This window comes from Leptopilina boulardi, unplaced genomic scaffold, assembly GCF_019393585.1.
Source record: "Leptopilina boulardi isolate dan_hultmark-lab unplaced genomic scaffold, ZJU_Lbou_2.1 LbouV2_408, whole genome shotgun sequence".
Taxonomy (NCBI): domain Eukaryota; kingdom Metazoa; phylum Arthropoda; class Insecta; order Hymenoptera; family Figitidae; genus Leptopilina; species Leptopilina boulardi.
Window position 1 is genome coordinate 45,323 of NW_026137983.1, and position 16,764 is coordinate 62,086.

The 16,764-nt window shown below is 25.0% G+C and overlaps 1 protein-coding gene across 1 annotated transcript; it reads right to left on the reverse strand.

Moving 5' to 3' along the window:
- Positions 1–964: 964 nt before the first annotated feature.
- Positions 965–16,112, reverse strand: LOC127289417 (uncharacterized). The gene is made up of 6 exons (XM_051317349.1): positions 16,044–16,112; positions 9,030–9,338; positions 7,894–7,983; positions 4,085–4,254; positions 3,559–3,775; positions 965–1,072 (listed from the first exon to the last, which is right to left on the reverse strand). Exons 1-6 carry the CDS (start codon positions 16,044–16,046, stop codon positions 965–967), a joined length of 897 nt encoding a protein of 298 aa, XP_051173306.1. The 5' UTR covers positions 16,047–16,112.
- Positions 16,113–16,764: the final 652 nt, after the last annotated feature.

Sequence of the window (16,764 nt, forward strand, 5' to 3'; positions counted from 1 at the left end):
ATTGTAGTATTTACTATCAGATGATTATAGAAATTTGATTGTACAATTTACAATCTTTGATGTTAAAAATTTTATACGATCTCTTTACGTTCTCGAGTGGCAAATATACACGAACCTAACCTCGCTTTTTTTGTAAACTTAAATAATTTCATTTTATTGTAATAAGACATTTCGATAAGAATTTAAACTTTAAACTTTTTACATAAAAAAGAGTATGTCTATTTTTTCACTCCGTCTATAAAAAGGACTTGCTTAAACATAAATATGTTTATCAAACGGTATATTTTTTTCACAGAGTCAATTGAATTTGAATTATTTTACTAATTTTTAAGTTTAAAAAAAGTAAGAAAAAATATGAAAAAGTTTTTTTTCCAAAAAAAAATTTCAATAAACTCATGTACATTTATACAAACGAAAAAAAAACTTACTTGATTTTTGTAATCTTGAAATTTTTTAAAAAATTTTAAGCGAGGTTCTGGTTTTGGTATAATGAGTGATATTGTATCATTGTCCAGTAAGTAAAACGATTCTTCATCAATTTCACCGTCTAAACAACGCAAAATTGTTTTGAGGTTATAAACACGTTCACACTTCAGTCTTCGCTAATTCAATCAAAATAATAAACCTACCTCCAAAAGATGGAATTAAAGATTCTATATTCCACGACATTAATAAATTTTTAACAAACTCGTCCATTTTTTTATTCACAACTTTTTTCACTATATATAAACACGTGCGTGAAAACACAAGGACCGCAATTGAATAGGCGAAGTATACACCACAATCAGCGCATGCGCTCACATTTAATTTTTACAATATTTGATAGTAGTGACTACAATCCAAAAGCTAACATATTTTACGTCTTTGGGTAACATCTTGGATAGTAAAATGTTGATAGTAGATTCTTGTCAGTAACACAATGATAGCACCTTGTACAATCTTTCTTTTTACTATCAAATTCTTACTATCCATTTCTCTCAGTGTACTTACCATCATCGCGAGTAAAGTGTAAAAGTGCTACGGAAGTTGATTTACTCCATTTGGAAATTTCGGAAATTAAATTCACATAGTCCTTGGAAGTTAACGAATCGGATTTTGTTAATAAAATTGTTAAAAATATATTTAAAATTTTTAAAATTAATCGTTTCATTTTGAGATTTTTTTTTTTTTTGGTTACATATTCAAGAATTATACATTTAATACTAAAATGTGTTCTTTTTGAAAAATTATAGCGGAGAATGATTTTTTTTTTATTGGTTAGTAAATATTATTTTGTTTCTGTCGAAATAGGAAATGATTGAGTAGTCTTCATGTCCTAGAAAATATGTGTTAATTTAATAGACGTGACATGCAATTATCGAATATTAAGGGAACGTTCTTTTTTGTTTATTTAGGGGTGTTATATATATAATAATAAATATCAACATTTATTTTTAGATAAAACTTTTTATATTATTAGCTTCTTATATTAATTTATTATTTTTACTAGGGTAAATGCATTAATTATGGCGCGATTCGAGTCAAAACACATTTGAAATAGAAAATTAAAAATCTTAAAAATGTTTCAATTACGGCGTGGAAAAAAAATTTCATCTCAAATAATTAAATTTATAATTGTTTAAATGTGCATCTCTATTAGTAATTGTATCAAAAAAAGATTAAAATAATTTTTTACAATCATTTTGCAACTGTTATATTAAATATAATAGTATAATGATATAGTTATTTTTTATGCACGCGCCGTAATTAATGCACTTACTCTATTTAATTTCCTAATTATATTATTTTTTTTATTTACTTTTAACTCAATGATTCAAGACGCATAAATACTACCAAAATTGAATCTATGACCTAATTTTTGTGATAAGAATTAAAAATTATCGAATTTTTTTTAAGCAAAATTTGATAAAGTGTATTTTATATAATGAGCCTAATTTTCGAAGAATTTATTGAATTAATTTTATTTATTTACTTTAATATTTTAAATTAATAGAATTTTTATTTAGAGGCCGTCCATAAACCACGTAGCCCAATTTTTGGCACTTTTTGACCCCCCCTCCCCCATGTAGTCCAACGTAGACTTTCGCTCTAACCCCCCCCCCCACTGGTAGAACGTAGTTTTTTTTTACTTATTTAAAAATGTATTTCTATTGAATAGATAACAATTTCCAATAAAGAGAATTCAATTTAAGAACATATAAGAAATTTTAATTTTAATTTTTAATACTAATAATAATAAATAATAATAAAATAATAATAAATAATTTATACTAATGATTTTTTCAATAAATTAAATGCTCTTAAATATGCTTTTACACACTTTTTAATACCTGAAGGGATTTAAATTTTATTTAACAAAAATTTCATCTGTAAGAATATTACACCTGTTTTTTAATAAGAAAAAATTACTTTTAATGAAAATTTTACGTTATATAATTTTCAAATTATATAGTAATTCGAATAATTAATTAATAATATTAACATTACATAACTTTTAATTTCTATTAAAAATTAATTCTAATAAAAATAAGTTTAACTGAAACATTCTTACCAGTTAAATGTTTGTTAAAATGAAATAATAATGTATTTACCATTTGGTTTTGGCAGCAAAATCGACAAAGTGAAATTCATTCTAATAATTATGATAAATAAAAATATAGCTAATTAATAATTTCAATGAATGAAAATTTAGTAAATTGTAGAATTCTTAATTAATAAAAATTTGTTTACAATATTGTTTGCATTAATTTCTTTTGATTAAGTAATATTTCTAAAAGCAGGTGATTTCGAAACACTAAAAATGCAATTTTATAATTTTCATGGCATATTATTCGTGAGACCCAATTATTTTTCTTATTTTCATCAAGTTCATAATAATCATTTTAAAATAATTTATACATATTTAATTTTACAAAAATTCTACTTTATATTCATATAAATAAATAACTTAATAAATACAACTACGTAGTCATGGCTCGAACCCCTCCCCTCCCCCACGTAGTTTACCGTAGAATTTCACTGAACCCCCCCCCCCTCCCCCTAAACTGGCAACGTGGTTTATGGACGGTCCCTTAACTGAACCATTATAAAAGTGATATTTTAAAATATCGAATTTTCGCCTTATGCTTTGCACCCTCCTTTATCAAGTCTTAAATATTTTAACCCAAAATCATTATTTATTTCAAAGAAAGTTGGAAACCACAAAAAAACGTCCTTTGCCCACATGGCCTTAAACAGAAATTCTATTTTGTTGAATTTTTAAGTGAATTGTCATTGTCATTTAATGGAAATGAAATAAAAAATTTCAGAGGGAGTTTTAAAATCCACCAATTTTAATTTTCTTGATAATTTTTGATTGGTAGATTTTAAAACTCCTATTTATTAATTTTTTTGTTTTCTATAAAGGATTTTTCAAATGACTAAATGCATGTATTTTTAAATTATTATTATTATTATACAAACTATATAACAAATTTAAAAATATTTTTCAAAAAAAAAAAAATTTAATTACACTTTAATTTTCAATCGATGTATTCTGCTTAGAAAATTTTTTATTACTCTCGTTCTTTCATCCCAATAATGAAATTTTTCATAGAAAAATATTATAATAGAAGCACTGACACTTGAAAACAAAATCGTAAAAATTACTGAAACGTCCAGAACAGTAACAGGTGTATGTTTTTTATAAAAGTTAATAAATGAATATTGTTTTACATTCTTATAAATTGCCGAGTTTTGTAGAGTCAATACACCATTTTCATGAAATCTTCGAATACTAAAACAATATTGAATTTAAAAAATTCTTTATTTTAAAATAAAATTAAGGGAAATATATACGTATAGGACGGATTTCAAGTGATGTGATCAAGGAAAAAATCTTATCTTTTGTTAAAAAAAATTGTGTCTTTAAATCAAAAAAAGTAAAATTAATTATATTTTTGGTTATCTATAAGGACCACGTTTAAAAAGAAACATTTTTTTTACTTTAACTATTTCACGTGAAATTTCTCCTTTATGTGTATTTATTTGTTCCCTTTTTTTTGAAGTACGTATATAATTTTAAATTATTAATAAAAATACTCACTAATAATCTATCGGTGATCTATATGGACTGTTTTTATGTAAAATCAAAGAAAAGTCATCAAATTCACCAGTTGGAATTATTGTTAGATTACAAATATTTGCCACATTATTGTGGATCACTATTGGCAAAAACATGTCGTCTATAAAAAGAGCCATATTCTCTTTGCAAATCTGAAAACAGGAAATTAATTTTTATTTTTAGATAAGTGAATAATTCAATGAACTAAAATTCTATAAGTATATAAGAATTTTAGTTTCTATTTTAAATGGTCTATTTAATATACAATAATAAAATACAATTTTATTATTGTATTAAATAGGCCATTAAAAATAGAAACTAAAATCCTAATATACTTACCTATAGGTGGGTCAAATCATGCCTAAAAAATCAAAGTTGTCCCCTATAGGTTTTCGATTTCGATGAAACTTTGGGAAAATGTAGTGAAATACATATGCTAATGAAAAATCCAAAAGCGATTTTTGAAAATTTTGGGATTTACAGGACTTTTAAAATTTTTTTTGAAATTTTGAAAAATTTGTATCTCAAAGAAAAACGAATCGATTTTAATGATTTTTTCAGAAAATACGTATTATTAGCTAACAATTTAGAAAAAAAATTTACAAAAAAAAATTTTTTTTTTTAAACAAAAAAAATTAAAAATTATTGTTTACATTGTTTATTGTTTACAATATATTGTTCAACAAAATTGCAACAATTATTGTTGAAAAACAATATTGTAAACTTGAAAAAGAAACAAAAGTTAATTTAATTTTTTATAAAATTATTTATAACAATTTTTTTATTATGAAAAACAATTTTATAGTAAGTTGATAGATTAGGGAAATTATTAAAATTTTTATATAAAAACAGTAAAATTTCTAAAAAAAATATATGAAATTTAAAAAAATTTGTTTAAAATAATTGTTTATAACAATTATTTTTTAATATGTAAATAAAATGGATTTATCCTTAAAACAAAGTTTAAATCATTTGGATAGTTTATCAATTGTTTTTGTTGTTACATTTTGTAAAAAAAATAAAATTTTAAAGAATTTAATAAATATGTGTTAGTTGTTTATTTAAAAATATAAATAATTAATAATTAAGCAATAAAAACGACCCGATTTCTCTTATATTTATCACTGATCATTAGCCAAGAGGAAATATTCAATTCTGTTAAGATTTACAAGCAAGCTTGCATACAGCGACTAGCATTGAAAGCGCAGTTCGCCGCTGCGCGAAAAGACAAAAAATTCAATATCTCGGAAAGTTTAAGAGTCTCCATCGATTTTTTTTTATGAAAATACTCGTGAGATCCTAAGGAATCGAAATATCAGTATTAGAAAAAAATTAAAGATACCCTTATCAAAGAAAAATTTGTTTAAACAATAATTTTTAATTTTTTTTGTTTAAAAAAAAAAATTTTTTTTTTGTAAATTTTTTTTCTAAATTGTTAGCTAATAATACGTATTCCCTGAAAAAATCATTAAAATCGATTCGTTTTTCTTTGAGATACAAATTTTTCAAAATTTCAAAAAAAATTTTAAAAGTCCTGTAAATCCCAAAATTTTCAAAAATCGCTTTTGGACTTTTCATTAGCATGTATTTCACTACATTTGCCCAAAGTTTCATCGAAATCGAAAACCTAGGTGGGACAACTTTGATTTTTTAGGCATGATTTGATCCAGGTTCAAAAATTTCCGAGATATTAAAAAAAATTCGATTTCGTCCCATATATTTTTAATGTTTGTTTACGAACTGGTTATTTTTCCCCTATTATTTTATAATAGAGAATAAAATTTGGGTCAAACCATTATATTTCAACTAAAGTGGTCGCTGACTAATTTTTAAAAATTATAATACTTTGCAGGAATGATTTTGAAGTTATCAAGATCACGAAATGAAAAGAATTTTATTAAAAATTTAAATATTTATTGTAAAATATGAATTTAAAGTATATGAGGTGCTAAAAACTGTCAATTTTTTAGCCATTAGAAAATATGCAAAAAAACATAGAATTTACCATAAAAATAAAAAAAAATTATTGGAATTTACTAAGAATGAATAAATTTATCATTATCAATTGATATAATTATTTAAAAATGTGAAGTAATATATAAAATATGATTTCCAAGTGCACCTGTCAAATAACCTAATTTTGCGATTTTTATTCATTAATTATAAAAAATAGAAAACATTAAATTAAATAAAAACTTACCAAATATGAAGTTCTTGCCATAAACTTTTAGAATTTCTTTGCACTTTTCTTCTTTTCTATTCATAAGTATGAAAAATTTAAAAAATAAAATAGCTACTTTGTCTATTTTCACTATTTTTGAAAGTCAATAACTTTCTTGGAGAAAAATGAAAAAATATGGGGTTTCGAAAATTATTTAAATACACACTACATATACATTCACTGAAAATTTCGCATTGGTCCCGAAGCTATTTTCGAAGATAAAGTAAATTAAAAATTTCGTATTTTTTAGGCTATATTGACATGGATTTTAAATCAATGTGAAGGTGGTTCACTGGTGACGACAAACTTCACATTGATTTAATACCTTTAAAACCCATGTCAATATAGCCTAAAAAATACGAAATTTTTAATTTACTTTATCTTCGAAAATAGCTTCGGGACCAATGCGAAATTTTCAGTGAATGTATATGTAGTGTGTATTTAAATAATTTTCGAAACCCCATATTTTTTCATTTTTCTCCAAGAAAGTTATTGACTTTCAAAAATAGTGAAAATAGACAAAGTAGCTATTTTATTTTTTAAATTTTTCATACTTATGAATAGAAAAGAAGAAAAGTGCAAAGAAATTCTAAAAGTTTATGGCAAGAACTTCATATTTGGTAAGTTTTTATTTAATTTAATGTTTTCTATTTTTTATAATTAATGAATAAAAATCGCAAAATTAGGTTATTTGACAGGTGCACTTGGAAATCATATTTTATATATTACTTCACATTTTTAAATAATTATATCAATTGATAATGATAAATTTATTCATTCTTAGTAAATTCCAATAATTTTTTTTTATTTTTATGGTAAATTCTATGTTTTTTTGCATATTTTCTAATGGCTAAAAAATTGACAGTTTTTAGCACCTCATATACTTTAAATTCATATTTTACAATAAATATTTAAATTTTTAATAAAATTCTTTTCATTTCGTGATCTTGATAACTTCAAAATCATTCCTGCAAAGTATTATAATTTTTAAAAATTAGTCAGCGACCACTTTAGTTGAAATATAATGGTTTGACCCATTTGTTAAGGATATATATGGACAAATGACGTTTTTTTGTTGTTTAAAACTTTCTCTGAAATAAAAAATGATTTTTGGGTTAAAATTTTGGAGAAATGATTTAGTTTGGTTTATCAAGGAATCTCCCTGTTCTACTCATTTAATATAACTTGATGCAAAAATAAGGGAATACCCTATACCCGTGCAGAAATTGCCCGACTTTGCCCTATTTAAAGTAAGACATTGGTAAGGGCCTCATCAGTTTTCCCTGTTTAAATAAAATGTGAAGAAATTATAAATTTTTTAAAAAATTTTCCTTTATAAAGTGTTGTTAACAATATCAAATAAAATCGTTTTACAAGAATTTTAAAGTTTTGACAAGAATTCCCTACCAAAACCTCAAATATATTATTATTTAAATAATAATATGTAAATAATATATAAATTTTATAATTCACAATATTTCTCTATACAATTGGTTTTTATAAATTTTAATATTAATTCATTAAAAATATCAGAATGCATACAACAAACTCAATTGTTTAATTTTTTTACCTTTTCTATAGCCTGCTCGTTTGTTTCCGGTAGTTCGTTTTCACTTACAAGCAATTCGGATGCTTCTTTTAAGGGAGACTCGGTTGCGTTCTTAAAATAATAGAAAAACTATTAAAAATGAACCGGTGAAATTTAAATTCATAGAAATTTACTTTACATTAGCGATATTATATAGAATATTTGAAATTATACCACATCACGAAGAAGTAAATAAAAATTTTATTAGTTAATAATATTTTTAATAGAACTCGAAATTCTGGAAAAATAAAAATTTGAATATCTGATTTTTTTTTATATATATATACACTTTAAATCTGAATCAGTGAAAATTGCACAGAATTCAAATCAGTGGCTCAGTTTTCATTAATTCGCCAGTGGAATTTTCACTGATTCAGATTTAGAATGTAATTACATAATTTTTTAAAAATATAGTTGCAATTAATGTTCCTATAAAAGTGTAATATTTCATTTCAAATTGAGAATTAAAATCTAATTAAAAAAAAAAATAATTACAATAATTATAGGGATAAATTTTTTCTAACAAAAAAATTGTATACACACCAAAAAATCTTACTTTTACTTTGTAGTAATTTGAAGTTTCTCGAAAGACGATTAACTTGTGTGTTTTGACTTTGGTGAATTCGGCAAAAGAATTAAACGGTACATTAGAGTCAATGATTGTTAAATGACTAACAAAACTGGCCGAATAAATGGACCACATCAAAAAAGAGAAGAAAATAATTGAGATGTAGAATATTCTAAGTGATATTGCAGTCGTGGCAACTGTAAAGCGAAATTTAATAGAATTATTGTTACAAATATTTATAAATTTTGCGGAAAAAATAATTTTAGATAATAAATAATAGTATACTTGTCACTTCCTGACGACAGAAGAGTCCAAAAATATTAAGAAAATCGTCTGCATATGATGACTTTTGAAAATATTGAGCAGGTAGTTTGTTTTTCATAAAAATACAAATAATTTGAACGATTATAAACATTAATATTGTAGACATCCATATTTCAAATGTGAAAGGCTTGAAAAAATATAAATAGTGAATTGGTAAAGTATTGATTTTTTTAAAATAATTAATTGCTATTTTTAAAGGGAAAAAAAGAAGAAAATTGTAATTTACCTCAAAATATGCTGACCATGAGACAAGAACTTTAATTTCTGGTTTTTTAATTATTATGACATATTGAACTCTTATCAATCTTGCACTGTAATCAATTATACCAATTTCATCTGGTAATGCTGTGAAAAACCCCAAAGCTATATCAATCTTTTTATTAACAATAAGACCAATTGCACCACTCCAAGTTTGATTTTCTTTATCTAATGTTCCATAATTTTCCTCCTTTTTGATTTTTTTAATTGTAAAATTTCCAGCTTTCTCAAGAGCAAGGCACACATTATTAAAATAGCCTGCGATGGTATCGGTTTCCTGTGATCATATGTTATAATCTTTTATATTTTATATTATCAAATTACTTATACATTGCTTACAATTTAAATATTTGTGATTTAATAAGTCAAAAAAAAAATACAATTATTGCTAACAGATTTTAACAGATTTTATAGATATATATATATATATACTAGAGGGGCTACGCCCCCCTGCGCGCTTCGCGCGCCAACCCCCCTGTTTTAATCATTTTTTTTAAATGTTCTTATTTTTCCAAATGAACCACCTATTTCAAAGAATTATTATTACAGAGAGAGATGAGGGAAGGGGGAAGGACTTACTGCTTTATTAGGGTCTTAAAACAAACATAACCTCAAAAGCCAACCCCCCTATCTTTCATTTATTTAATTAATTGTACATTACCTTTATGATTGTTCTTACATACTTCTATACGTTCCTTTCTTATATTTTTCAAAAGAATTTCTAGAATTTAAAGTGATATTTATATACATTTATATAAAATATTTTACTGATTGGTTTTTTGCCTGCTTTTATTCCTGTAATTATCATAACTTTTATGTTGAATTTATATAATTCTAATATTTTTAATCGCGTCCCATTACAAAGGCCATCATTAATACTTAAATTTCGTATGAGCATTACTATTGCTCCAACTTTTAGAATTAATTTATGTACCGGTAATCCTGGAAATTTTAAAGAATTCAAATATTCTATTGGAAAGTTTAATTGTACGTCATCGTCTGTCTGGTCCATCCCTTTATTTTTCGCGTAATCAATGCTGTAATATATTTTTTCTTTACTTTCAATTTTTTTTAATATTTTATTATTCAGATTATAAATGTCTTCATTGTGGCTTGAAAGAATTACTTTATTAGAAAGATCAATATCTTCTGAAATCACTGAACCATATATTTTTTTACAAATGTCTGTTGCTTTCCACTTTTCAGGAATTTGCAATAAATCAATTTGACCCTCTCCAATTTTTAATAAAAATTTTGAACAATTTAAATTAGAAGATCTCATATTATTTTTCAATTTCATAATTTTAAATTTACTCCATAAATTTGAATATTTAATACATTCTTGAATTATATTTATTCTCCCACCGTGTTTTACAACCGGCAAAATTTGTCTAAAATCTCCCCCTAAAATCATTAATTTTCCTCCAAAAGGTAAATCTTCTAATTTGCAGCAATCCCTTAAAGTTCGATCAACAACTTCTAAAGCTTTTTTTGGTATCATTGAAGCTTCATCCCAAATTATAACATCACACTTTCGTAATTTTTCTTTATCTGATTTTAATTTTAAAAATGTAGTTTCTATATTTGAAAAATCTAATGGCAATCTAAATGTTCTGTGGCTTGTCATTCCACCAGGAAGCAAAATTGACGCTATTCCTGTCCATGCCATTGAAACTACTGTCTTACCTTCTCCTAAATAATAATATATTAACGTTTTATATAGAAATGTTTTACCGCTTCCCCCAGGACTATCAATAAAAATCATTGAATTTTTATTTTGAATAATTTTATCAAAAATATTTTTTTGATCGTTATTTAATTGATTTATTAAAGTTATACCAATCTCTTTATTTTTACTTAAAAACAATTTTTTTTCTTCTATTGATTGATTATTTTCAATATATTTAGGATCCGGTAAACCGAAGTCAGAACATGATAAATTTTCCAAATTAAAAATTACATTAATTTCTTGTAAAGCTCTTTGTTCATGATTATCTTTAAACCCTTCACAAAAGTATTTTTTAAATTTATCCCAAATTGTGCATGATAAATTAGGTGAATTATCTGAAATAAGATACCATGCAAAAAATTTTCTTAATTCAGAAGGCATCATAATATTGCAAGCTTCTTCAAAAATGTTAAATACTTGAACATCTGTTTCTACTAAACCCATAGCTATTGCTGCATTTTTAAATGAATCATGAACTGTACCTTCAAAAGTTCTTAAATCTTTAAATAATTTTGCTCCAACAAATTTATTTAAAATTAATTTTAAATGAAACCTTTCACTGTCTTTTGGGCTGACGCTATTCATTCTACCTAAAGCTTTAGAAAATTGTTGTCGTTTTATCCAAATTTTTTTCTTTGATTCAAAAAAATAAAATTTTGGAATATTGGAATATTTGATTCGGTTAGCAGTGTGGTCTGTTTCATTTAATTCTAATAATATGATATAATATTCAATATAATTCTAAAAATGCTAAATAGTTTAATTATTTCATATTTAATCTAATTAATTAATTTACCTGCTTTGTAATTTGCAATTAGTTTTATTTTTACTTTATTAAAATTAACACCCAATTATGTTCTGTACACTTTAAAAATAGGTTAAAAACTTGGAAACGATGTATACTTTAATTATACAAATTATCGTTTCAAGACCTATCGAAACATAATAATAATAAAAAAATAATAAATAGAAAAGAGATTATAGAATTTATTTATCGTAAATGATTAATCACATAATTATATTTTAATTTATTTATAATTATTATAATTTATAATTTCTATAAATTATATGCTTAATTTATAAGAAATTTTATTAAATTTTAAGTTTAAGTTATAAAAAATTTTTATATATTTAATAAAATATTAAAATATTTTTTACTTGTTTGAATGATATAATTAATGATTACGAAGTAAATTGTTTTAATTATTTATAGATCCGTTGTCTGTTATGTAGAGCAAATTCATAAAATTAAAACTTTTTATAAAAAGGATTTAGAAACAGATTCTAAAGAATGTCAATTATTCAAATTTTTATTAAATAATAATAATGGTACCAAAATCTCATGTACTTCCTGAAACAAAGATGCCATTAATTTTTCAGCAATAATAAAACCGAATAGAGTAAAAAAAACTTTTTTAATTAATCTTATTTTACACATAAAACTGTTTTTTAACATTTATATACATTTATTAATAATTTAACTTTTTAATTTTAGAAAATACTACTTCAAAATTTAACAGTAAAACCAGCAACGTCGTACAATGAAGGATCAATGCCATATGAATTTATTCTTAAAACTAATACCAAAATTATAGACTTAGGGGAATTCAATATTTTAAATAGTGATAGGGAAATTAATAAAATAAATTTTGATGAAACAGACATATCTAAAGCAACTGGATGGATTGAAATTCGAGGATATTTAAGAGATGAATTTATATTAATGAATAAAATCAAAAACACTCAATATTTTGGTAGCATTACAAATGGCAAATTTAAATTAATTGTATCAATTTCAAATGTTTTGGAAGAAATTAACTTTTCCCAAGGACAAAAATTGAATCTCATTGGAGTTTTAACCGAAAGCGGTATACATTACATATATACATTTTGTAAGAATTATATAACTATATTACAGATTATATTACTATTATTACAGATGATAATAGTATTTTCCTTCAAGTTAACAATATTTTGGATGTAAAGCCTTTGAATACAGAAGACTATATGCCATTGGATAAATTATTATTAGGTGGACAATTAATTTATCGAAATCCAAAATTATAAAGTGAATTTTATATTTATCATAAATAAATAATAAATATCATTAAAAATTTTTTTTTGGTTCAATTGGGAAGGTCAAAATCATTGACCTAATAATGTTATTTTACTCCCTGTTATGTTCGCCTCTGGACTAAAAAGGGGAGGGGACTTGCGGCTATATTCAGAGCCTTGAAACGAACGTAACATCAAAATTTCTGGCGCGGGAGGGGAGGGGACTTGCGGCTATATTCAGAGCCTTGAAACGAACATAACCTCAAAATTTTTGTCATTTCTGGCGGGGGAGGAGAGGGGTCTTGCGGCTATATTCAGAGTCTTGAAACAAACATAACCTCAAAATTTTGTTCATTTCTGGCGGGGGAGGGGAGGGGACTTGCGGCTATATTCAGAGTCTTGAAACAAACATAACCTCAAAATTTTGGTCATTTCTGGCGGGGGAGGGGAGGGGACTTGCGGCTATATTCAGAGCCTTGAAACGAACATAACCTCAAAATTTAGGTCATTTCTGGCGCGGGAGGGGAGGGGACTTGCGGCTATATTCAGAGCCTTGAAACGAACATAACCTCAAAATTTAGGAGGGGGGACTCCCCCCCCCTCCTAGGTCAAGAATTCTTGAAACAGCGGCGGCGGCGGAGGCGGCTGCGATATCTTTTTGTAATATAGGAAGATATATGTATATAATATGGGTGATTCTCCGCGTAGCGCACGATTTGGTGTCTGAAACTTTAAAAATATTTTTCTATCGAAATGATAAATATCAATACATATTTTTGAAGATAAAGTGTCAAGAAATAAATATCCATAGTGGGCCGGAAAAATTTTTTATAATATTTTAATTTTTTTAAACAAATTAAAAAAAAATTCTTTGCTTTTCAAATTCTATAAAATAGTTGAAATTTGATTTAAAATGTTTATATGGAAATTTTTGGGGTAATTCACAAAAATATATGTATATAGCACGAATGACAATTAAAAATTTTTATTTCGGTAATTTACGGAAATTTTCGAGGTAATTTATGGAAATTTATGCGGTAATTTATAGAAATTTTGTCTAAAATACATGAAAATATGTAAAGCATGAATCACAATTAAAAATTTTAATTTTGGTAATTTACGAAAATTTCCGCGGTAATTTATGGAAATTTTCGCGGTAATTTACAAAAACATATATAACGCGAACGACAATTAAAAATTTTATTTCGGTAATTTATGGAAATTTATGCGGTAATTTATGGAAATTTATACGGTAATTTATAGAAATTTTGGCTATAATTCATAAAAATATGTAAAGCATAAATTGCAATTCAAAATTTTTATTTCGGTAATTTATGAAAATTTTCGAGGTAATTTACAAAAATATATATAGCGCGAACGACAATTAAAAATTTTGATTTCGGTAATTTACGGAAATTTTCGAGGTAATTTATGCGGTAATTTATAGAAATTTATACAGTAATTTATAGAAATTTATTTGGTAAGTTATAGTAAACTTACCGGAGCTATGATAGTTTATAATAAATATTTTTAATTTTGTTTCATTGTGTATTAAACTTGCACTAAGTGACGGTCGAAATTCTGTGGCGGGTGGAGACGCTGGGGTCAATGGAATTGGCGTTAATCATTTTTTTTTTTTTTTTTTTTTTTTTTTTTTGAGTAAATTATCATTTATTTTTAATCAGTTTCATATATTTCACATATATATAGACTAAAATAATGTAACTACACTTTATTTAACCTTTATTATTTAATTACTCTCTAAATCTGAATCAGTCATATTTTACTGCTTAGAAGTAGAAATCTACTAATTGCCATATAGTACTTAACCTAAATGTCACATATAAGTATTAAAATTCTTGTATTTAGAATGTTTTTTTTGAAAAATTTTCCCCTTATAAAACATTATTTGGACATAAACAACACAATAGTTAAAGAATTACGCAATGTTGTTTCGATTTCAAATAAATTTTCAATATCAAGTAAATAATGACCGTTTGGTGAAATAGGCATCTACAGCCGCCATGTTGTCACTTTAAATTTAATATACATGTATCTTAGATTTCAATACCTGCAGTGCATATTCGCTTCATACGCATGTATATTAAATCTAATACAGATTTTTCTAACAGTGTATACAATATTTAAACATTTTCAAAGTTTGTGTTTTTGATAATATGTAAGATTTATGTAATATAAAATTTTAATATTAACGCTTATTTATTGATGAAATCAACTTCAGCTCCACCTGTACATTTCTAATCTAGAGATATGTTTCGCCCTTCTATTGAGATTTTACATTCCCCATGCTTTTAATTAAAAGTTCGATTTTTTCGAGAGTTTTCGATATATCCACACTGAGAAAAAAAATTTAGTATTTGCAACTAAATTGTTTGGTTAGGCAATTTTGGTTCTTGTAACCAAATTTTGGTTGGCTGAAACAAAGTCATAGGGTTATCTCAACCAAACATTTGGTTAGGTCTACAAAATTATTTGGTTGAACATTTTTAAATTCCAACCAAAATTTAGTTACGACAACAAAATAATTTGGTTAACACAACAAAATAGTTTGGTCTAAGAAACCAAATGATCGTTTGTTGTCCTAACCAAAATTTGGTTGCGACAACCAAATTAGTTTGATTCGCTCTTAGATCATAGCTTAAGAGAACAGTTAGTTTAAATCTTTCACAAGGATGGGTAGTCCAGTGGTCAGAGCTCCTGACCTTCAGTTTTAAAACAGAGGTTCGATCCCAGGCGGAGGTGAGATTTTTCAAAGTCCATAAATATTTCAATTGGATAAATATAAATTTAATGTTAAATTGATAAATAAATAATGAAATAAATAAAAATGATAAAAAGAAAAGAGATAAGGTAGAATAAAATTTTTAATTTTACAAAAAAACTGTTTGTTTGATCAACCAAACATTTTTGTTGACCTAACAAAAAAAATTTGGTTGAGCTAACCAAACATTTTTGTTATGCCAACAAAAAACACTTAACCTAATTTTTTGGTTGACTCAAACAAATAGTTTGGTTGCTTAAATACCAACAAAATTTTTTTGTTGGCCCAACCAAATTTTAGTTACTCTGACTAAACATTTTTCTCAGTGTATTCGATCTTTTTATGTCATGTATTTTTTTTAGAAAGGAACAAAAGTTTTGAAATTCGTTACACTTATTTTATATTCAAAAACTTACCATTATTGATGCTGCAAGTAAAATTTTATTACGAAGATATTCTCTATTACCAACAACTAATTTTTTTGTCTTTAAAATGAATCCTAAGGTTGAATTCCAAACGGCTCTTTCGTAAATAACTAACTTATTATTTACTGAATGCCATTCGCGAATTATTGGATCCTCGTAACATTTGACAAGAATAGAAACTCCGCTATTTAATTGAAGTTTATTTTCATTTGGGCTCATGCACGTCATCATAATTGCAGGCAATTTTTCAATATTTATAAATATAAAAACATCCAATCTTCTTCTTCGAATCATTGTTTTTGTAATAACTTGCACTTTATTATAGTCATAGTTTGAAGTTATTAAGTAGACAATCAATGATTTGTCATTTTTGACAAAGGTTTCATCGTATATTTCTTTTGTTTTTATTAATTGTAATTGTTTAAAATTCGAAAGTTGAAGAATCGATACTGGGAATCTTTTTTTCAATAAAAATATTTGCATGTCGAAAACTAATTTATTTAAATCTACACAAAAAAAATATATATAATTATGTTTATTTTGATATATATATATTTTTGAAATTAGTATGGACTAATTTTTATATGAAATAACTTACTATCGTTTGAATTGAAGTAAAGTAAAGCAACAGAAGTACGATTAGTAATTTCGTACATGTCTGAAATGAAATGCACATGTTCTTCAGATGCCATTGATAACGATAAAATTATTG

Coding starts and splice junctions, on each gene's coding strand:
- LOC127289417 (XM_051317349.1), bottom strand. Junction 4,255..7,893: donor ACGAGCAGGCTATAGAAAAG/GTAAAAAAATTA, acceptor TCCTGTTTTCAG/ATTTGCAAAGAGAATATGGC. Junction 1,073..3,558: donor ATTGGGATGAAAGAACGAGA/GTAATAAAAAAT, acceptor TTAACTTCCAAG/GACTATGTGAATTTAATTTC.